At 40.0% G+C, this 22,749-nt stretch overlaps 1 protein-coding gene across 3 annotated transcripts in view; it reads left to right on the forward strand.

Moving 5' to 3' along the window:
- Positions 1-22,169: 22,169 nt before the first annotated feature.
- Positions 22,170-22,749, forward strand: part of LOC114031465 (mitogen-activated protein kinase kinase kinase 4) — a 135,306-nt gene continuing 134,726 nt past the window's right edge. For 2 of the 3 annotated variants that reach the window (XM_027846541.1, XM_027846542.1), the window contains exon 1: positions 22,263-22,315. Coding sequence is in view for 1 of the 3 variants with exons in the window: in XM_027846537.1 (XP_027702338.1) it covers positions 22,170-22,315 (146 nt within the window). In the remaining 2 variants the exon portion in view is untranslated. Of the gene's footprint in view, positions 22,316-22,749 lie in introns of all 3 variants that reach the window. The other variant, XM_027846537.1, reaches the window with a different exon arrangement.

A 22,749-nucleotide genomic window follows, 5' to 3' on the forward strand; every position in this document is an offset into this window, starting at 1 on the left:
CTACTTTTCTAAGCATACCATGACTCATAAGTCCCTAAGTTTTTTCTACACAAGGATGCTTTCAAAATAATTTACCTTTGGAGGGATAATTAAAGAATAGCATAGCATAACTGATCAGGTCGTATGTGTATGTTAGGCTTAAAACTGGGATGTTTATAGAAAGGGTTCTCATTTCAGTAGAGAGAATGGTGAATCAGATTGCAGGTGACAACGCACCGTACTATGTGACCTTTAGCAAAATTATTTTCCTACTCTCTATTTGTTACTATCTAGAAAATGGAAACAATAACATCCTTAGTTGAGTTTCGTACATTTTGAAATCCAGAGCTAAAAGATGTCTGATGAATAAAAAGAACGATAATTTTGTATCACATTAATTTTCAAATACAAAGATGGTATCAAAATTCATATCAAAGCCAGCTGCTTTAGAGAGTAAGCTGAAATTATAGAACCAATCCACATCAGAGCCCCTGCTTTGCTTATGCATTTACAATTAGCTTGAGTGTGTCAAGCTTGCTGGAATGTGTCAAGCTTGCTGGAATGTATTCAGCACGTTCTGCCAGACACCAAAGAAAGTGAGTCCTATCCTGTGAACCCCATAAGAATTCACAGCAATTTAGCTGATGGTGCAGAGTATCAATTTATGCTGAGACAGCCTACGTGAGGAGTCTTTTCTGCTGGGCATTTTGCCCTTTGGATAATTAATGGGAAGCAGCTTCAATTGCACAGAGGGCATAAAGGGCATTTCAGTATGATTTGCGCATGTGCTGCCTTTGGGCGCACAATAAAACTAACCCTGCTAGCTAGTGAGTAGTGCTTCCACTTAGCTATAACTTTTAAAAAATCTTGCTTTGTTTATAGTGAGAATGTCAATATGGATGTGGTTCAATTCCACTGGTAATGTATATATTTTACGGTCCAATTCCTCTGGCAATGTGATAACTCATTGAACATTCATAGTTGAACATTGAAAGGCAAAAACACGGACCCTGCCCTCAAGATCACTTCTAATATGAGAGACAACATGCAAATAACTAAGTATATACAAGATATGTCTCATGTGTGTGTCTAAGTACATACAAGATGCATGTGTGTATGTGCGTGCATGCGTGTGTGTGTGTGTGTTCTCCTGCACGCTTCTGTGTAATCTCAGCAGAAAGGCACTACCAGTGGGAAGAACCAGGACAGGCCCCAAAACTTTGACTCTTTTGAAAATGTAACAACTGTAAAACTAATCATCAACACAAAAGAGTAATCAAATGAATTTATGACATAAAGAATAAGAACATATATATTGTACTGTATGTATAGTTTAACAAAATGGAATCAAGGAAATTAACAAACAACAACAACCCAACAACTATTTCCCCCATGATGCCTCCCGGATCCACCTATATTCTATTGGTTTAAGCCAGGAGTAAGGAACCCGTAGCCTCGAGGCCACATGTGGCCTTCTAGGTCCTTGGGTGTGGCCTTTTGACTGAATCCAAGTTTTACAGAACAAATCCTTCTATTAAGGGGATTTGTTCTGTGAAGTTTGGATTCAGGGGGCTGCACTTGAGGACCTAGAGGGCTACGTGTAGCCTTGAGGCCACAGGCTCCCCACCCCTGGTTTAGGCTTTATTTTCCTTTTTATTTCATTGTTGGTAACAGGTATGCTCTTCTGGTTTTGTCAATCTTGCTTTGCATGGCTTTATATTAAACTTTCCATATATATATATATATATTACTCTTCATGACACAATTCAATCACTCTATAATCACTGGATGGATAGATTGCTTCCATTTCTTCACTAATGCAGTTATATATACTTTGATACTGATGGATCCCATTTTCTTTCCCCTCTTTTTTTTTTTTTTTTTTTTCTTTGGTGAGGCAATTGGGTTAAGGGACTTGCCCAGAGTCACACAGCTAGTAAGTGTTATATATCTGAGGTCGGATTTGAACTCAGGTCCTCAGGTGCTCTATCCACTGTGCCATCCAGCTACCCCCTTCCCCCTCTTTTTATGATACTTTCAGGGTAAAGTCTTAGTAATGGAATCACTGGAGTTAAAGGACATGATCAGTTTTGAGTGTGACTCACTGCTCCTCAAAAAGTTTATACCAGTCTACAAAGAGCAGTAAATAGGGAATCTTGGGCCAGTACAAATTCAGTTGAGGGCAGTGACTGAAGCAGCAATGGAAGGTTAGAGGACAGACCACTCACAGGAATGAATCTTCAAAGAAGGCTACCCCAGGTTCTGTAGCCACTAGACATAGCTCATGAACCTCCCCTGAAGTGTTTACCTTTACTAGTCAGCCAGAGGACGCTATTAACTTAGAGCAAAGTCATTTAACAACATAAGATAGTAGGAACAGAATCAAGAAAACATGTAATCTGTAGACTGATACACACTCTCCCACAAATATGTGCAACAGCAGTAGGAAGTGTGAACACATGCAGGGAGAGGCACACATGTAAGGAATGTGTGTTGCCAAGTCACATATATGGAGTGGCAATTCATACTTCCAATACTGGCAGGCGCAGCAACGCTGGTCATGTGGCTATGGTGCTTTTCTCTAGCTTCTGACTTCAGTTGAAAGCATTGCCTATCAGTCTACTTCCTCATGAGAACCGCACACTCTGACCAAGTGGCCGTGCTCTTTTAGTTCAAAGCCAAGAGTTTTTTGTGTAGCTTTTTCAGAAAAGGAGCCAGTCTAGCCATGGACCAAGAAAAAACATTTCCTGCTGGATGGAGGGGGCATGGAGGGAGGAATGCTTTCTTGGCTTTTTCTTAGTTACTTGTCTTGCTGCCTGGAGAATCTTGACTATGTGGCCTCCCATCTCCAGTAGGAAAATCTTGGCCCTAGGCCCCAGGTTCTAAGTTATTTTAGAAAAGGGAGAAAGAAAGGGTGGGGGGGAGAGAGAGAGAGAGAGAGAGAGAGAGAGCAGAAATACTCCTAGCTAAGTAGCTAATCTTTTCAGACTCACATCTGTCTTTTTTAACTGAACTTCACAGTAATCAGGTTTGGGTAGGGAGGTGGATTTCTATGGGCAACCTCATTCAAGATTTCCAGATACCTCCCAATCTATTTAGGAGGATATTAGGAGATACCTCCTAATCTATTTCAAAGGCAAGACTACTCCTGGTCTTCATTCATATAAGGACTACTCACCCAGTAAATGCCAAGGGTCCTGTGGTTTTGAGCCTCTTGATTTCTCACCTCCAAGTCCCTTCTATTCTCCTATGTAGTTGAGTGGGCAGAAGACAGGCAGAGAAGGCAGGTATGAACTGGAGCCAGTTCAAAAGGAGCTAATTGTTAAATTTTCAGTGTGAGCATTTACACCTTGAAAATGCTATAAATCAGGACTTGATGCATTGTTTTGCTGATTGTCTAGACTTAAGAAAGTAATGGAGAAAATGTTAATAAAGAAGATTAAACTTAAAAATGTATCCTGGTTACATTTTTTCCCCCAAAGAGCCAGTTGTTAAACATTTTCTAGGACATGGCTAAAGTGACAAAACTGAAGTGAAGGAACAAGGCCATTGTCTCTTTTTTCCTACCTTACCACATTTTTGGTCTATCATATGTAGAGAGGCAGCGAAAAGCTAGCCTCAAAGCTAGAAAGGCCTGCATTCAAGTCTTGCCTCTGATGCATACTAAGTAATTAGTTCACTTAACCTCTCAGTGTTCTAGGCAACTCCCTAAGACTCTAAATTGCAGAATAAGTGCTGACCTGCGCCGGTAGAGGGAGGTTCCTCACCCGGGAGTTCACTATACCAGTATATATACTAGATCACAATTCCAGTCCTCATCCTTGTCTTAGGTATGTGTGGCCAACAACGCCCTGAAGGGACTTTGAGCTCACCTTTGCAAAAATATGAGAGGGGAATCGGAAGCTTTCACAGGTTGTTTTCCACATTAGATAACGTATCTTTATAGTCACATATAATATCCAAATTTGTTTATTATTTATTAATTTCAGGGAAACGTTTGACTCAGCAGACCAAAATACCATCTTGGGAAGGCAGTCTTCGGCTAGAGTATAGTGTGTGTGTGTGTGTGTGTGTGTGTGTGTGTGTGTGTGTGTGTGTGTGTGTGTGTATGAGAGAGAGAGAGAGAGAATGAGTAATTCAACGGGATGCTTATTTGGTTGTAGCATAAACTGGGCAATATCTCTTCTTCACCCACTTTGGTTTTTTCAAGGGTAAACAGATTGATCTCTTTCATGTAACTCTGGGTTTCAGCTGAGGAGGACTTACAGTGTTTCATTGTTCAATGTAATTAGTATGATGTCATCTACAAATTAGAATATTTGACTCATCATTAATTGTTAATTTTTTGTTTGTATTTTACACAAGATATCTTTGATAATATTAGCAAATATTTTTGAACAAAAGGCAATTTTGAAGATATATATGTGTGTGTATATCTATATATCTATATCTATTTACTACGTATAGTATATAGATATAGATAGAGAGATAGTATAAGAATATAATGAAGGCCTCTAGAATGTTAGATCATTCCTCTGTGGTTAATTAATGGGAAAATAGGGCAGCTAGATGGCGCAGTGAATAGAGCACTGGCCCTGGATTCAGGAAGACCTGAGTTCAAATCTGGCCTCAAACACTTGACACTTACTAGCTGTGTGACCCTGGACAAGTCACTTAACCCGACAGCCTCACCAAATTAAAAAAAAAAAAGGCAAAAAAAATGGGAAAATGTAGACAAGAATACAGGATGAAAAGGTATGGCTATAATCAGCATCAATAAAGAAGAACATCCACACTGGTGAAAGCAGGGATATGGCAAAGGACAAGTTGTATATATGGGAAAGACTGATTCATTGATATTTTTCTATAGGCAATGCGTGTCTTTTCTTAGAACTTTGTAGAGTTGGGGAGTTAGTCTTCAATTTAAACAAAATATGTTCCCATTAAGTAATATTAATTACCCTTAAGGCAATTGCTGGGATATTTTCCTTTCCTCCTGTCCCCCCCCCCCCCCCCACTGAAGTATAATAAGATACTCAATTGTCCTTAACGGCTGACTCCTCTCCAGTTTCATTGTCATTATAGCTGAGGTGAGGGAACTGCTACCCATTGCAGGAAGCCCAAGGATATCAGAATTCCATGAAGATTAGAACCTAGGTGCAAGGGTTGCATTAGGAAGCATGGATTCGGAAAAGAGAGAAAGAAGAAGAAAACTGCAGGAAGGAGGTACTGATAGCCGTGGAGCAGTCAGATCAATGAACTCTCAATGCCAATGTGGTAGCCTATAGGCATCATATTCAGGCTTTGAAGATTAGAGAAGAAGGGAACCCAGGAAACTGATTTCCCTTACAGGGATCTGGCAAGCCAGTACCAGAAATGCTTCATTGGGTACCTATGTGAAATACATGAAAAGATTATGAAATTGTCACCAATGAGAACAGGAAAAGTAGAGGAGTGAAGTACCATAACTATTCTCATGCTACATTTGGAGAAAAGCCAGAAGGGTTAACTACTTGGTAGCGTGAAATATGGAATCATGGCAAGACAAAGAACTCAACCAAGTCTTTCCTAGAGCCATAATTATTACAGAATAAAGGGAGTTTTGCTGCAGGGTGCAGACATGGGGGGAGGCAGGCTTTCAAACTTCCTCACCACTATTTGTCATTCTCAAGCTTGGAATCAGGATCTTCTGCAGGCCTCGGGTTGCATGTGCTTCTTCCGGTTTCTCTAGAAGACAAGGCACCCACTCCTAGTGCATAGGTATTGCATGCTGGGACTGTCTGGGTACCTTTGTTCCACTTGAAATTTTGGCTTGTTAAGATTCTAGTATCACCACCTCAATTATAGTACCTCTACTCCCACCCCAAGGAAAATATCATGCTTATTACTTCTTTTTAAAAAAACTTTATAATACTTAATTTTTCCTCCAATTACATGTTCAAACAAAAATATTTTTAACATTTTAAAAAAAGTGTTATCCCTCCCTCTCTCCCCTTCCCCCTGCCTGAGATGGTAAGTAATCCAATATAGTTTATGCATGTTATGTATATTACTTCTTTTGTATTCCTTACATCTAAATACAATTCCAAGCATAAAATAGGTGCTTCATGATTAACCGGTTTCCTGCTTACTACATGAACATCCTGCTTCTCTCAGGTACCTTATAATTTATTTCTTTTTAATACAATTAATGTAATACTCAGAAGATGACTTAGAAATTTGAGTAATTGAGGAATAACTAACCATCTGATATCTTTGGGAACGCTTGAATCTGAAGGGAAAAGTTATGCGTGGAATAATATAAGAGTTCAAGACGGCTAAAAGACAGATTCCTTAAGGCCAAATGCTGTTCTCTGCTAACACCCTATCATTGTCCAGTCTTATTACTGACAAGGGATATTGAGTGCCACCAAGTAAAGGAAGAATTATTGCCATTTGGTGACAACTAGTAATTTTTTGGATAGATTCACATGATTTGGTCAAACATGGTATAGAGTGTTTTATAACAATATTAGCAATGACACATCTACAAGAAGTGATGGGGAGAGAGAGAAGAAATTAATTGAAACCCTTATTTCCCAAAGGTCGAGTGAGGCCAGAGGTAAGAAACTGGGAAATTTGGGGAGATCAAGTTTGAGGTTTCATTGTACACAATGAAGAGAGGAGTCTTTTTAGACATGAGTTTTACTAAGAAAAGCCAAGAAAACATTGTACTTTGGGATCCACAATTTTTGAGAGAATGTGGAGAACTTGGAAAGAATTCAAAGAAAAGATGTAAGGATGATTAAAGACATGAAATATAAGTCGAATGAGGAACAGATATAAGGAACTGACATTACTTACCTTGGAAGAAAGAAGGGGGAGTTAATAATGGCTTTGAGTACTAGAAAAAAAATTATACTGCAAATGGTGTTAGCTAGTTTCCATCTCCGCTGAGGACACAGTGCAACGTGACTGGTCTTAAACTGTAATGAGGAAGATTTAAGTTTAATTCAAGGAAAAATATTCCCGACATGATTGTAAAGCATTGGAATCGATTACCAAAGGAAACTGTGGGATCTCACTCTGGAATTCCTTAGAATAGAATAGACTTTGATCTCTTTTTGGATGGCTCAGGTAAGGCCTTGCCAAAAGGTAGAGAGAGAATAAATGAATTTTTTGGGCACGCTTTCTAAGCCTTTAAGTTTATTATTTAAAGCACAAGCATGGGCAACTCATGCTTTTGGGGGCTTTTCAACACCCTGGAGTGGAGGGACACTAGCTATAAACCATGAATACCTAATGAAGACAGAATTAGGAACAAAGGATATATATGGAAGGCTTTATCCCTGGCCTCTCCTCTTTCATTTGCATGAGAAAACAGAAGATATTGGAGTTAGGAAAAACTTCAGCACATGAGACTCATATAACTCATTAGATTTTGGGGAGCCAAGCACTCTCCCAGAGATGGATTTGGGGCTCAGAATATCCATTAGGGAATTAAGCAAGAATTAAAAAGAATTTTGAACATTAAGTCAGATAAAGACTTATGACAGGAGAGCAAGGTTCAACGACAAACTAAATGTCTCTGGATTTTACTTAGCTGGTTGACCGTTCCGTGTTTTAAAGAAGTCTGAATACTCCTCTCTTTGGGAAGGAAATAGGCCCTGGGTACTGACAGACCTCCTGTCATTATGAGGAGAAAATGTCACTGAAAGTTTTTGAGAAGAGCCCTCTGTCATTCAGTCATGTCTGACACTTCATGACTCCGTTTTGGGGGTTTTCTTGGCAAAGATGCTGGAGTGGTTTGCAATTTCCTTCTTCAGCTCATTTTACAGATGAGGAAGCTGAGGCAAACAGGGTTAAGTGACTTGCCCAGGGTCAGTAAGCATCTGAGGCCAGATTGGAACTCAGGAAGATGAGTCTTCCTGACTCAAGGCGGGACACTCTATCCACTGCAACACCCAGCTACTGTTATAAAAGGCTTATCATCTTGGAATAATTGAAACTTCAAACTTTGGGCTCTAAACTTAAAGATGGTAGAGAGCCTACTCTTCCTCTCACGTGGAAGAGATAACACTTCATATGAGGACTCCAGTGGAAGCCAAAAGCTGGAAACCGAATAAACTCACTGATGCATAGGTTTGACCATATCGTTCTAGCTCAAAACTTTTTATGACTTCAATAAGATAAATAATAATAAGATAATTATAATATAATATAATAAGATAAAATACAAACTCCTTACCCTGACATTTGAAGCCTTCCAATCCAGCATGGCTCCAATTTACTTTTCTATCCTTTTTTACTCTATATTCCTTCATACTTTATATTCTAATCAAATAGTCTGCTATTAGAATCCAAGTGAAATAAACTTCCTGAACTCTAAGGGGGTATTGAAAGTATTAAAAAAAACAAAACCCTATATACTAAGGGAGCACCCATCAATTGAGGAATAGCAGAATAAATTGTGGTATATGAATGTAATAGAACATTATTGTATGGTAAGGAATCACAAAAATAGATGATTTTGGAGAATCCTGGAAGTAAGGACTAATGAGTGAAGTGAGCAGAACTAGGAGAAAAATTGATACAATGACAACAATGTAAAGAAAAACAACTGTGAAAGACTTAAGATCTCTGATTAAAGGTAGTACCAACCATGTCTCCAAAGGACCTATGATGAAGCACATTACCTACCTCCTGTCAAAGAGATGATACACTCAAGGCACCAGCTAGTGAGGTAAGTGAGGGAGAGGTAGCTGGGTCAGTTAAGGCTTGAGTTAACTGCATAGTGATGAGATGAGAGGTGATAACCTGGGAGGGGCATCTTGATCCATGGAGTTGAAACCAGGCTGAGCAGCAGATGAAGAATGGAGTGATCCTGAAAAACTATTTTATCTAAAATGATAAACAGCTACTACTTAGGCTAATGGAGACTTTAAACTCTTGAGTGTGTAAAAGCTTGGTCAAATTTATGAATATAAATTTTTTGTAAATTTAGCTTACATATAAGCCTTTGTGAATAGCACTGTAACAAAGGTGACATTTGATTTGTGGTTGGGGAAGTTGATTTTTAATAATCGTGCATTGTTAAAGGCAAAATGTTGTCAACATCAAAGCATGAAACTACTAAAAATTTTATTTGGCCATTAACAATCTTTTACTTGAACATATTGAATACTGAGAGGAATATCAGAAAATGTTGTTGTTCAGTTGTTTTTTTCAGTCATGTCTGAATCTTTGTGACCCCATTTGGGGTTTTCTCGGCAAAGATACTGGAGTAGTTTGCCATTTCCTTCTCCAGCTCATTTTACAGATGAGGAAACTGAGGCAAACAGAGGTAAGTGGCTTGCCCAGGGTCACACAGCTAATAAGTATTTGAGGCCGGATTTGAACTCAGGTTTTCCTGTCTCCACGCCTGAGCCACCTAGCTGCCCTTTCTCTAAATTAATAAGGTCTTAAAGTGAAGAGATCTTAGGTCATCATCAGAATTTCCTGACATATGCAATCTGACATCTGCTGGAATACTTCTAGCAATGGGGAATTTATTACTGCACAAGTCAACCCCCAAAAAATTTGCAGCTGGTCATTTACCGACTTTGCGTCTGAAATGAACAGAATCAGCTGTCCCCTGTCAAGAATTAGCAAAGTAGAAATGGGCATCCGGCATGCTTTTGCCTTCAGGATCTTTTGCTTGTGACTGACCATCATTGTTCCAATGTGTGTCTTCCTGTACAGCCTGGCATCTCTCATTCTTAAGTCCACTCCTCTGATACTCAGGAGCAGCTAATGAGCTAACTCCTTCTGCCAGCACAACCCCACTTGGTTCTGCAGGGATAAGAGATCTTATGGTCTAAAGGCCAGGGTTTCATTCATCCTTCCAGTATTTATTGAGTGCCTACTTACTATGAATAAGAGTAGCTGAATTGGTCTACTTATTCTGGAGAACAACTTGGAGCTGTACTGTAGAAATCACTCGACCCAAAGACAGCACTCTCAGGCTTATGCCCAGAGCATTGCGCAAGGTGCTGGAGTAGAAAACAAACAGAAGACTGGATCCCTAAACTCCAGGAACTTGTAATCTACTTATAGAATCAAAACTAACATTCATAGAACAATAAGAATCTGAAGTAGTGTATGACGAAGTGACCAAGTGGGTGCTAAAGATAGCAAGTAGAAGTTCAGAAATAAGACAGGTTTAGGGAGGCTAGAATAGTGGGGGAAATTCATGCAGTAATTAGAATGTAAATTGGATTCTGAAAGTAGGTTTTAGAGAAGCAGAGCACTTAGTTTTACCATTAATTTTGGCACTGAGTCATAGCTTATGTCACATTATTACTTAACTAGTCTATTTAGATTGTTTGGGGTAGTTAAGTAGCAAAGTGGATAGAGCCCCAGGCCTGGAGTTAGAAAGACCTGAGTTCAAATGTGACCTCAGACACCTACTAGCTGTGTGACCCTGGGCAAGTCACTTAATCCTGTTTGCCTCGATTTCTTCATCTGTAAAATGATCTGGGGAAAGAAAGAGCAAACCACTCCAGTATCTCTGCCAAGAAAACTCCAAATGGGGTCACAGAAAAATGACTGAACCACAATATAGATTGTTAGTTCCTGGAGGGAGTAATCTTTCCATCAATGTCCAGTATAGAATTCTGCCTGTAGTAGTAAAGACTTGGATGAATTCCAGACCTTACACCCATCAAAATGACAAAGATGACAAAAAAAAAAAGTAAGGTGATAGTCGTTGGAAGGGCTATAGGAAAATAGGCACATTAATGCACTATTGGTAGAGCTGTAGTTATTCTGGAGAACAATTTGGAGCTGTGATCCAAAAGTCACTAAATTGTACGTAACCTTTGAACTAATGATACCACTCCTAGGCTCATAACCAGAATGTATTGGAATTGGAATCAGTGTGAAGCAGATTGTTAAATTTTCAGTGTGAGCATTTACACCTCAGAAATCAGCAAACTATAGATAAGGACTTAATTTATTGTTTTGTTGGTTGTCTAGACTTAATGTGATAAAGAAAATGCTCATGATGCAGAATAATAGTGAGTCATGTACATTTTCCCCCCCAGAGAGCTGACTGTTAAATATTTACCAGCATACTCCTGCTTATAACCCAAAGAGATCAAAGAAAGAGGAAAAGGAAAAAAAAATATACATATATAGTATGCATGTATGTATGTATGTGTGTGTGTATTCGTGAATATATATATACACATGCATATACACATACACATACACACATGCACATGTGTACATATAGCATAGTTTGTTCATTTATTCATGGTCATTCCACCCTTTTGCAACAAAAAGATGTATAAGAGATCTTGTAAGAGATATGTGTGTGTGTGTATATATATATAATATATATGTACATATATATATACATATATATTGTTGTTCAGTCATGAACCCCATTTGGGATTTTCTTGGTAAGGGTACTGGGAGAAGAAACTGAGGCAAACAGGGTTAAGTGACTTGCCTAGGGTCACACAGCTAGTATCTGAGGTGGGATTTGAATTCAGGTCTTCCTGACTCCAAGATAAGAGTTCTATCCACTGCTCCACCTAACTGAGAATGGTTTAAAGAGCTGTTTTTTACAGCAGATATGTCAAACTCCCACCTTGCCCCAGTCAAATTAAAATGTAATTGGAAAATGTTTAACAAAATAAATAAAAATACAATACAACATAGACAATGTTAATTTGTGGTTTTATAAGTCAGTATGTAGCCTTCAGGGATTCTATATGAGTTTGTCATCAATGTCCTAGAGAAACTTTGAATCTATAAAATCAACTCCAAATATTTTAGCCCAGCATTCAAGATCCTCCATAATCTGATTTCAAATTACCTTTCTTTCTTTCTTTTTAAAAAAAAAATATTTTTAGTTTTTACATTCACTTTCATAAGATTATGAGTTTTACATTTTCTCCTCTCTCTCCTTCCTCCTCCCCAAGATGGCATACAATTTGATCATATTAAGCATATTTTCACATTGGTTGTGATGTATAGAATTAGAACTAATGGGAAAAGCCATGAGAAAGAAGAAACAAAACAAAGCAACAAAAGAAAAGGAGAACAAATAGTATGCTTCCACTTGCATTCAGACTCCATGGTTCTTTTTCTGATGTGGACAACATTTTCCATCATGAGTCTTTTGGAGTTGTCTTAAATCCCTGCATTGCTGAGAAGAGCTAAGTCTATCAAAGTCAGCCATTGCACAACGCGGCTGTTCCTGTGCACAGCATTCTCCTGGTCCTGCTCACTTCACTCAGCATCAGTCCATCCATGTCTTTCCAGGTTTTTCTGAAGTCTGCTTGCTCATCATTTCTTGCAGCACAGTAGTATTCCATTACATTCATATACCACAACTTGTTCAGCCATTCCCCAATTGATGGGAATCCCCTTAATTTCCAATTCTTTGCCACCACAAAAAGAGCTGCTATAAATATTTTTGTACATGTGAGTCCTTTTCCCATTTCAAATGACCTTTCTATCCTGTCTTTCATAATTAGGTTTGTGACAGATAATCTTATTTGCTTTTTTTGACAGGGTTACAAGGCTAGGAATCTTGGAAATGCTATAGACACAGTTTACTTATATTTTGCTGCTGATCAGTCTTTTTGGTAGCGTCTGACTCTTTGTGACCTGATTTAGGGTTTTCTTGGCAAAGATATTGGAGTGGTTTGCCATTTCCTTCTCTAGCTCATTTTACACATGAGGAAACTGAGGCAAATGGGGTTAAGTGACTTGCCTAGGATCACACAGCTAGTAAGTACCAGATTTGAACTCATGAAAATGAGAGTTCTTGATTCCAAGCCTTGGGCTATATCCACCGTACCACCTCCCTGCTTATATTTACACTTCTATTTTAGCAAAGCATTTAACAAAGTCATACTATTCTTGTGGAAATAATGGTTAGATTGAAGCTAGGCAATGGTATACTCAGGTGGATTTGAAATCAGTAGAAGAGCTGGAACAAAAGGGTAAGTCATTAATAATCTGATATAAACTTGGAAGGAGAGCTCCAGTGGAATTCCCCAGTGATCTGAGCTGTACACCTTCTTGTTTAAGATTTTTATCACTAACTCATATAAGGGTATAAGTGGAATATTTATGAAATTTACGATAACATAAAGCTGAAAGGGATAGCTTACATACTAGAAAAAAAAGACACGATCTCCCAAAATTTTGACAGGCTAGAATATTGTTTTTGTTTGTTGTTTGTCCTTCGTTTTCAAAGAGGACAAATGACATTATGGGATAATGTCTTGACTTGCTAGTGAATTGGATTAAAGTGACATAAAGTAGTCAGCCTCACTCTCTCTTTCAGAGTCAACAAAGGCCAATGGCAAGATAAAAGTCAAGATGACTGGCAATGGCCCTAGGATGCAGTGGATGACCTTGGTGTCTTTAATGCCTGACCAAGCTCTAAGCACTCCATGGTGCCTGCTTCAACCGCCTTCATGGCTGTTGAAACAAATTGTTCTTATCCTCCAATTCCACTAGAGGAAGTCTCCACATGCTCGGGGTAGATACCCCCCTAACTCACTGACTGATTTGAAGCCCGTCAATTACATTCAACCTGGGTTAGCCTGTCTTCTGAGACAATTTACCGGGTGTGACTATTTCGAATGCTGCAGCTTCTTGGAGTCATGAAAAGGGTGCAGCAAGCCCTCACACCAGAGATGCCAGTCCTCCTTGAACACCCCATATACCCTGTCTAGAACATTAGGCTGAGTCTAAAAAGATATAATTTAATAAGGATAAATATAAAGATTTCCACTTGGGTTCAAAAAAAATCAGCTTCCCAAGTGTAAGACATGGTAGGCATGGCTAGACAGAAGTCTAGCTTTTTAGTGATCAGTATGAGTCTATAGAATGACATGGTAGTTGGGAATGCTAATCTAATCTGGAGCTGCATTAAGAAAGGTCGACTGTCCAGGACTAGAGAGAAGACGGTTCCACTGTAATCTGCCCTTGTCAGAGCGTGTCTTGGATATTGTATTTAGTTCTGGATACCACATTTTAGGTAGGAGAATAATGAGCTTGAGGAAGCTTCCTGAGGAAGGCAACCAGGATCTCGAAGGGCCTTGCGATTATATCATGTGAGGACTGGTTGAAGCATCTGAAGATGTTTAGCCAGGAGAAAAGACTTGGGGGGAGGAGAGGGAGTTAAATAGAATCATCTTCCAATTTTTGAAGGGTTTGTCATGCAAAAAGGAGTGTAGATGTTCTGCTGGTCTCCAAAAAGTGAACTAGGAACAAAGGCAGGAAGTTCAGAGAGGCAAATTTAAACTTGATGGCCACGAGATAGGGCCAAGTCTTCATTCCATCTGGCTTCTTTATTGCTCCACCCAAGTCTGCAGAGACAGAAAGACATGGAGTATACAAATCCCTATCTGCTCATGACTAGAGGGAATTAGATACATCTTCTCTCTAGCACACACAAAGTAGAGTAGAGCAACACAATAGAAAATCTTCCTAACAATTAGGACTGACCACAAGCAGAATGAGTTAGCTTGGGAGGTGATGGATTCTCTCTCACTAGAGGCCTGCCCTCAAGCAAAGGCTGGATTGCCACTTATTGGGTATGGTATAGAAAGGATTCGGTTCAGGTATGGGTTTGACTAGATGGTCCCCAAGAGCCTTAACAATTCCTGAGATTTCTACGATTCTTTGTTAAATCAGTCTGTCCACTGGCATGGCTTTCAAAAGGCCAAAATCATCTCTGTGTTGGGATAAGGCATTAGAAGAGGACTTCAATGACACTTCTTAATTATTTCAATAACTTATACATTTTTCCTTAGTCCTTCCTCCTGCCAGAATGATTTATGTAAGTTTCTATTCTTCCTTTTTAGTATCTATGGGCATAAACAGAGCATGTCCAATATCGAAAAGATACCATTCTTTTTTGTTCAGACATACAATCTACACTTAAATGAGAAGGAAAGATGGGTTTTTTTCTGGCCCCTGTTCCTTCTATTTTCCTCCTGATCCAATTCCAAATATAAGGTGAAGCCCTGCAGGGTATGACTCTATTTCTAAGACCAAATGCCTGTATTTCCTTCATCATTTGTGCATAGAGCCCTGGGCCTGAAGTCAGGGAGATCCGAAGCCTCAGATACTTATTAGCTATGTGATCCTGGGCAAGTCACTGAATCTCTGTCTCAGCTTCCTCAACTGTAAAATGGGGATAATAATAGCACCTACCTCCTAGGGTTGTTGTGAGGATCAAATGAGATAATATTTGTAAATGCTTAGCACAATGCTTGGTAGTGAACAGGAGATTAAGAAATGCTTGCTCCCTCCCTTCCTTCTGAGTTATATCAACTACAGACAACTCTTTAATATAAGCACTAGAGTTTACAGTTACCCAGGTAATCTATGCACTGACCTTTTAGATACTTTCGTATTTAAACAAAACAAAACAAAACAAACTTCTGATGGAGAATTGGAAGAAATGTACTGTTACCACGCATTCTGTTAGGGAATTTGAAGGGGAAAGAAAAGGTAGTCTTACTGAAATGATGATAAAAGTTTCATTGGGAAAAGATCTTCAAACTATAAGTTAATGTAAAATGTTGGGCCGTACAAGGATTCCGTTTTTTGTAGCCACACATTACCCTGGATAACTGTGAGCCGATATCTCGTAAGGAGTCAGAGAAGATGAGAAATTTCAGTCTGTCTGCTTTGCACTCCGTGCATTTAGAAGTAAAGATGCAAGTGTGTTCCTCTACCACATTAGGAGCCATTGCTAAGCCATCTCCCTTGAGAGTTCTTGATTTGAAAATAAACCACTTCCTTTCCTCATAAATTTAGTTTCATCCCTTTTTGTTCAGACACACTATTTCTAACTTTTTTTTTAAAAAAGCTTTTCTTCTTTGTAATGTCTCAAGGTCTCCTGCTGTTCATTGAAGCTTTTATTTGCACCCTTCACTGTGCAATGTGGTAGGATGCCTGAAAGGGGCAATCTGTTTCCTGATGGAGAGGGAGAAGAGATGGACAGAGACAATACAGGAAAGACTAGTTGGAGAAACTCTGGCTCAGATAGAAATTCTGACTATGAAAAAAGAATTGAACCTAAATGTTCTAGCGTGGATTAATTAGGTGTGGTAACTAATTTTCTATTCCAGGATTTCATTCATTTTATTTCACAAGAAAGACCTTTCCTGTATGCAATGTGAAATATTTTTTAAAAAGAGGTACTCAATCTGGGTTTGCCTCTCCAGTTCTGGAGAGTTGTTGTTGTTGTTGTAACTATTCCTTTCTATTGTGTTTGCTTTGCCCTTCTTTGTGTGTGCTGGAGTGAAAATGAATCAAACTCCCTCTGGTCATGAGCAGATTGGGATGTTTGGACTCTCTTTCTACTTCTGCAGAGCTGGGAGGAGCAGCAAAGCAGGCAGCAGGAGAGAAGAACGGCCCTGTCTTGTGAAGTCTTTGTCCCTCAGCAAACATGCACAGATCTGGAGATGGATGGGAAAGGCCATGAAAACCACAGGGAAAGGCGAGAAAACAAATTTGAGTCAAATACTCCACCGTGTTCATTAAGTGAAAGGATGAGAAAACACACCCCCAAACTCCTCAGCATCTGTGGTTAGGGAAGCCTCTAAGACGAAGGAAACAAATCCCCATCACAATTTATCATGTCACAGTCAGTGAGTCATTGTATTTCAGGGTTAGGCTGAGTTTGGGGGGGCATGTATTTTATATTCTGTCAAAATGCCAGCCTTGTTCAAGTGCTATGGTGATAGACATTAATAATTGGCATTTATCTGGTGCTTTAATGTTTACAAAGCATTTTCCTCACAACAACTCTGGGAATTTGGTAAAGCACAACTGTCACCCCCATTTTACTGAGACTATAAGAGGTTAAGTAACTAACTTGTGATCATACAGTAAATGGGTGGGGCAGGATTTGATTCTGCAGCATTTAGACTCTAAATCCAGTACACTGTCCAATCCAGCACATGCTAGATTGGACCCTTTTTCAGGGGTCCTTAAAAACTTTTCTGTCACGTGCCCTTTTGGCAGATTGAAGTCCATGGACCCCTTCTCAGAATAATGTTTTAAGTTAATTGGCTAATTTTTAAATTAATAATTTAAAAAACAATTTAATTTATGGAATAAAATAAGCAATTCCATAATGTAGTGTAATAAAAATGATTGCACATGAAATTGCAAATCAGTTATGTACAACTTACTATTCCTTTTAAATATATAATAAAGTTGTCATGTAAATTTATTTTTTCCCCTTTTTACTTTCTCTCTCACACCCCCAGAGATGACTACCATTAGATACAAATAAGTATATATGTGTAAAATCCTTCATTTTTTTTTTTTGGCTAGGCAATGGGGTTAAGTGACTTGCCCAGGGTCACACAGCTAGTGTTATGTGTCTGGGCCGGATTTGAACTCAGGTCCTCCTGAATCCAGGGCTGGTGCTCTATCCACTGCATCACCTAGCTGCCCCATAAAATTATTCTATTCATGCTTCTATTTATCAGTTCTTTCTCTGGATGCAGATAGCATCTTTCTTCCTATGTCCTTTATAGTTAATTTTAATTAATAACTTAATGATTGATTATGAAATTTTTAGCAGAGGTTTGTGAAAATAAAGATGCAATTTTTTTTCCCACCCAAGTTCACAGATTTCCTGGTCTGTAGGCTCTAGGTTAAAAACCCCTGCTTTACATAAAAATATATTGTTGCTGAATGACCTTATAACAATGGTAGGCTATCTGTACAAGATTTCTGTGGCTTTCTAGGAAAACAAGAAGAGCTTAGTGTAGTAAACATGACTGACTTTGAATATATAAACACCAAAATGAGAGTTTCATAGCCTGGAATCACTGAGAAAAGAATGCTAAGAAACCTGAAATGGATTCTTAGTATTGTAGCATCTTAATCCAGTCTTTATAACTCACTTCAGTGTGAAGTATCTTTATTAGAATCACAGAAAAGAATTTATAAGATTACCTTAGTTAATATTTCTCCACCCCCATTTTATAGATAAAGACACTGAGGCTCAGTAAGATTAAAAAACTTGCTCAGTGTCACATAGCCAGAAAATGGGAGAGCCAGGACTACACGCTTTGGGCGTACTGATGTCAGGTCAATGGTCTTTCCACTGTACTACATCTATCAGTAGTCACATGAATTAGAGTCACATCAGTCCCTATTTTGGGGACAGAGTAATGGGAAGACATTGAACTGAAAATGGCGGATTGATCTCTTAACGGTGCCGTGCATTCAGTAATCATATTTAATTGGAGATAAAATAAAGATTGTCCATTACTAGTTTTTCCTGAGTATATTTTCGTTGTTGTTCAGTCATTTTTCAGTTTTGTCCAACTCTTCATGACCCCATTTGGGGTTTTCTTGGCAAAGATATTGGAGTGGTTTGTCATTTCCTTCTCCAGCTCATTTTACAGTTTTACTCCCTTGAGTAGATATATTTAACAAAGTTAATTTTATAAGTAAAGGTATATGTTTAGTTGTGTATCTGACTCTTTGGGACTTGGTGGACAGTTGGACCAGACTGTCTGTGGGAGTTTCTTGGCAAAGTTACTGGTGTGAATGGTTTGCTATTTCCTTCTTCAGTGGATTAAAGCAAACAGAGGTTAAGTGACTTATGCAGGGTCATTCAGCTAGTGAGTATCAGAGGCTGAATTTGAACTCAGGTTTTCATGACTGTAGGCTTAGTGCTCCATCCACTGAGCCACCTAACTGCCTCCTTATTTGAGTGTCTACAATGAACTTAGACAGGAAGTATAATATAATTGCGACAGCACAGTATCTGAGCTCAGGTAGTGGGTTTCATGACATTGATCCTAGCTGTACGACAGTAGCCAAGTCATTTAGATATCCACCTATAAAATGTGAATAATAACACTTTTAAAATACATTTTTTAATCCTTACTTTTTTATTTTTTTTTGGTGAGGCAATGGGGTTAAGTGACTTGCCCAGGGTTACACAGCTAGTGTCAAGTGCCTGAGGCTGGATTTGAACTCAGGTCCTCGTGAATTCAAGGCCAGAGTTCTATCCACTGCACCACCTAGCTGCCCCTATAATAACACTTATAAAACTTTCCTCACCGGGTTGTGAGGAAAACCCTTCAAGTGCTATATAAAGGGAGCTGTAATTACTGGTCATGGGTACAGTACATGGGATATGTCAAGGAAGCAGAATATTGTTACTGCCTTTTTGACTACAGGCAGTTACATAACCTTCTGGGCCTGTTTGCTCACTCTAAGGCTTTTTACAGCTCTAAATCCTATATTTAATCCTTAATTGGTCTTTATCCCATCCTTCAAACATCCTAGATTAATTCAATTTAGGATCTAAAAGGTTAAATAATCATAATTCAGTACAAACTCCTTGCAAAGAGCCTAATAAATGTTTGATGAATTGAATGATAATTATAATAATTATTTTAAAAGTATTGTGTTGAGCATTGTATATATCTTTTTTTTATTATAGAGCCAGGGAAAAGAAAACCACATGACTTCGAGAATAAGGCTAAATATAATTAATTTGAAAAGAAAGGAATGCCAAAGACATTTAAATTATTGTACACTATAGAAGAATCTTGAAAATCCATCCATTCGAAGAAGAAAAAGTTTTATTTTTCCTAGCTTTGGTGGAATAAACAAAAAAAGTGAAGGCACACACGGCTTTACTTACAAAAATTATTTAGGAGAACTTTATGGAATGTTGTGACATTTGATCTTGTTAAAAAACATAACGGAAAACAATCAGTTGCTGCACCAGAGTAGAATAGTAGAAAGAGTAATGGTCCCTCAGGTTTCAGTCCTAGCTCTGATACTTATTATTTTATCAGTCATAAGCAAGTTATTTAACTTATCATCTGTAAAGTGAGAAGGTTAGAGCATTTTGGATTCTACCTACCTCACAAAGTTGTTGAAACTGGAAACCTTAATAGGAAGTATAAATGAGTTATTATTGTTATAATGGAATTAAAAAAATAATTTAGTGACCCTCATGCAGATGAGAAAAATTGTTATTACAAAAAATCATTTTTGCCTTATTCTGGATTGGAAACAAATGATACTTTTTGTCAATTTTTTTAACCTTCATGCTTTTTACAAGATCTTTTTGTTTTCCATATGAAATCAGATTAGCAATGATTCTTAATAAAATGAATTTATGTATCTAAATTTTATGAATGCCATTCCAGGAATATAATTCAACTAATAAGTCAAGGCAGGAAATAGAAAGGCATATTCTCTAACTACAGAGAAAAGTGGCTTAGGCTTTGAATGTTGAACAGTTAATTGCACATCCTGAAAAATGCTGGTTCACATCTAATCTCATTATATTCAATCACAATAATTTTCTTAATGTGACTTGCTTAAAAGGTGTGTCCTGCAGTTTTTGTAGGAATAAGTACACTTGAGCCTTATTGCAATAAGTTCTCCACCTCCTTAACATAGAGGTGATAGATTCAGGGTACAGACTGAAACATAATTTTTTGAACATGGCCAAGGAGGGAATTTGTTTTGCTTGCCTATGCATATTTGTTACAAAGGATTTTTATTTCTTTTTTTCCAGTAGGGTGGGGTGTGGGAGAGAAAGAAAATATATCTGTTAATTAAAAAAAAAACCAAACCCAGGTTAAAAAAAGATATGAGAAGACATCTTCCCCAACACCTTTGCAGAGGTCCAAGGTGTAGAACATAGTGTGTCTATGTGAGTGTGTGTATTCATTTGACTAATGCATGTTTATACACACATGTACGTATATACACACACATATACCCATTCCATATAACTAGATATAGAATTACCTATTTTTTAAGATGTTGATCGATCTTGATATTTTCTTCTTTTCTTTAAAAAAAATCAGAGTGGGGAGAGGTGGGGGGGTAGAATTTAGCGGATGTTAAAACAAAAGAAATAAAAAATTATTTTAAAAAAGTGCAGAAATAATTTTCACAAATCATAAACTAAGAAAACGTCATTGTTATTTGTTTTTTAAAAATGTTTAACCGGGCGATTTAAAAAAAAAAAATGTTTTAAATGTTCATCTCAGTGTCCAAGCTGTAAAGTTTCTGCAAAACGCTCTGAAATCATCTTGGGCACCCTTATCTTTCTGCTCTGAACTGAACTGTTTCTATAGCTCGCTAATTGATCCGGTAGGAGTGTTTTTTAATCAGGCCCTTTACTTGATTCATTTAATGGTCTCGGGTGGTGATACGCGTTTCAAATTCCCCAGGGTATCCGTTTAAAATCGTTTCTCAAAAACCCCGCTTTTGAGCAGATGTGTCCGGATGACTTCAGCCGAACCAGCTCCACCCTTGCTGGCCTCACACACAGCTGGGCGCCCCGGTGATGGAGACTTCACTTTCCCTGCCTTTAAATTGGGGGGAATCTGCCATCTGTAGGTGTGATGAGGATTAATTTGCTAAGATCTGCAAAGCCTTGAAACTTCTCAAGGCACAAGCCTTACTTAACTGCCGTGGCAAGGTCGACCCTGACTTTCCTTCAAGGGTTTACCTCTAAAATATTATCTTGTTTAGGAAACGTGGTAATAATATTGCGGACGAGTTCCCCTTTGATGGCATTCCACCATTCCTGAAACATAATGACTTGATCTGGGCAATCAGAAGTCTAAAGAAATACCCCCGCTGCATTCAGGCTTGCATCACCTCCTTCCTCTCTTGTAGATTACTGAAAGGGACCGGGATCGCGCAGCGGGGGCCCGGGAAAGCCTCGCCGCCCGGATCCGTGCTCCCAGTGACACCTGGCACGCTTTCCTATCATCCTCCGCAGCGGGTGCTGCTGTTAGCGCCTGGCCCCCGGGCTGCAGACTGGGCCACCCCCCTGCCCTCCCTCCGCCCCGAACTCCCCCCGCCCCCCCGCGGGCCTCCTCCCCTTTGCCCCTCCCTTCCCCGGTCGTCTTCTCCGCCCCGTGGAATTCCAGAGCCCGCAGCAGCCGCCCGCGTCGCCGCCCTCGGGAGGCTTGTCCCTCGACGCCCGCCGTAGCCGGGCTCTCTCTCGGCTGGTCGCCGTTTCCAAGATGGCCGCGGCGCGGACGCTCCCGGGCCGAAGGGCTCCCGCCGCCGGATAAAGGCGGAGACGGCGTCCCGCGAGCCTCCCGGCCCCCGTGCTTCCTCCAGTCTCAGCCCGGCTGCAGCCTCACTCTCGCCGCCGCCATGCCGGGCTCGGTGCACGGATGAGAGAGGCAGTGGCCGCCGCCGAGCTGGTCCCCCCTCCCGCCGCCGCCGCCGCCGCCGACGCCGCCGCCGTCACCGCCATGGAGGAGCCGCCGCCGCCGGAGCTGCCGCTGCAGCTGGAGCTGGAGAGCTGCCAGGCGGCGAGGTAAGGACTGCGGCGGGAGCGCTACAGCGGCGCCTCCGGTCCGAGCCCGGGTTCTGGCTGAAGGATACGGGGGCGGGGGCAGCTGCAGCTGTTGCTTCCCGCCAGGTAACTGGGGGTGGGGGCTCCCCCCGGCCTCCCAGCGGGGAACCTGGGGGGTCGCCCCGCTCTGCTCAGTTGCTGCACGTTAGCGGGGCTCCCTTCCGAGCCTCCCCCGCAAGTGCAGCCGACTCGTCTAGCTTGCTTTGGGGGAGCGAGCGTGCTGGCGACTGGTCTCGGGCCAGGAGACTGGGACCCTGGAGCTGGGGAGGGGGAAAACGCTTTCTCTTTCCCCGGGGCCCTTGTGAAAAGTGGGTTTCTCCTCCCTTTTACAAAGGGAATAAAGCTCTTACCCCCGCGGCGCTCTCTCCGCGCTCCCTCCCCCTCTTTTAGAGGGA

This window comes from Vombatus ursinus, unplaced genomic scaffold (genome assembly GCF_900497805.2).
Source record: "Vombatus ursinus unplaced genomic scaffold, bare-nosed wombat genome assembly UNPS02015175.1, whole genome shotgun sequence".
Lineage (NCBI taxonomy): Eukaryota > Metazoa > Chordata > Mammalia > Diprotodontia > Vombatidae > Vombatus > Vombatus ursinus.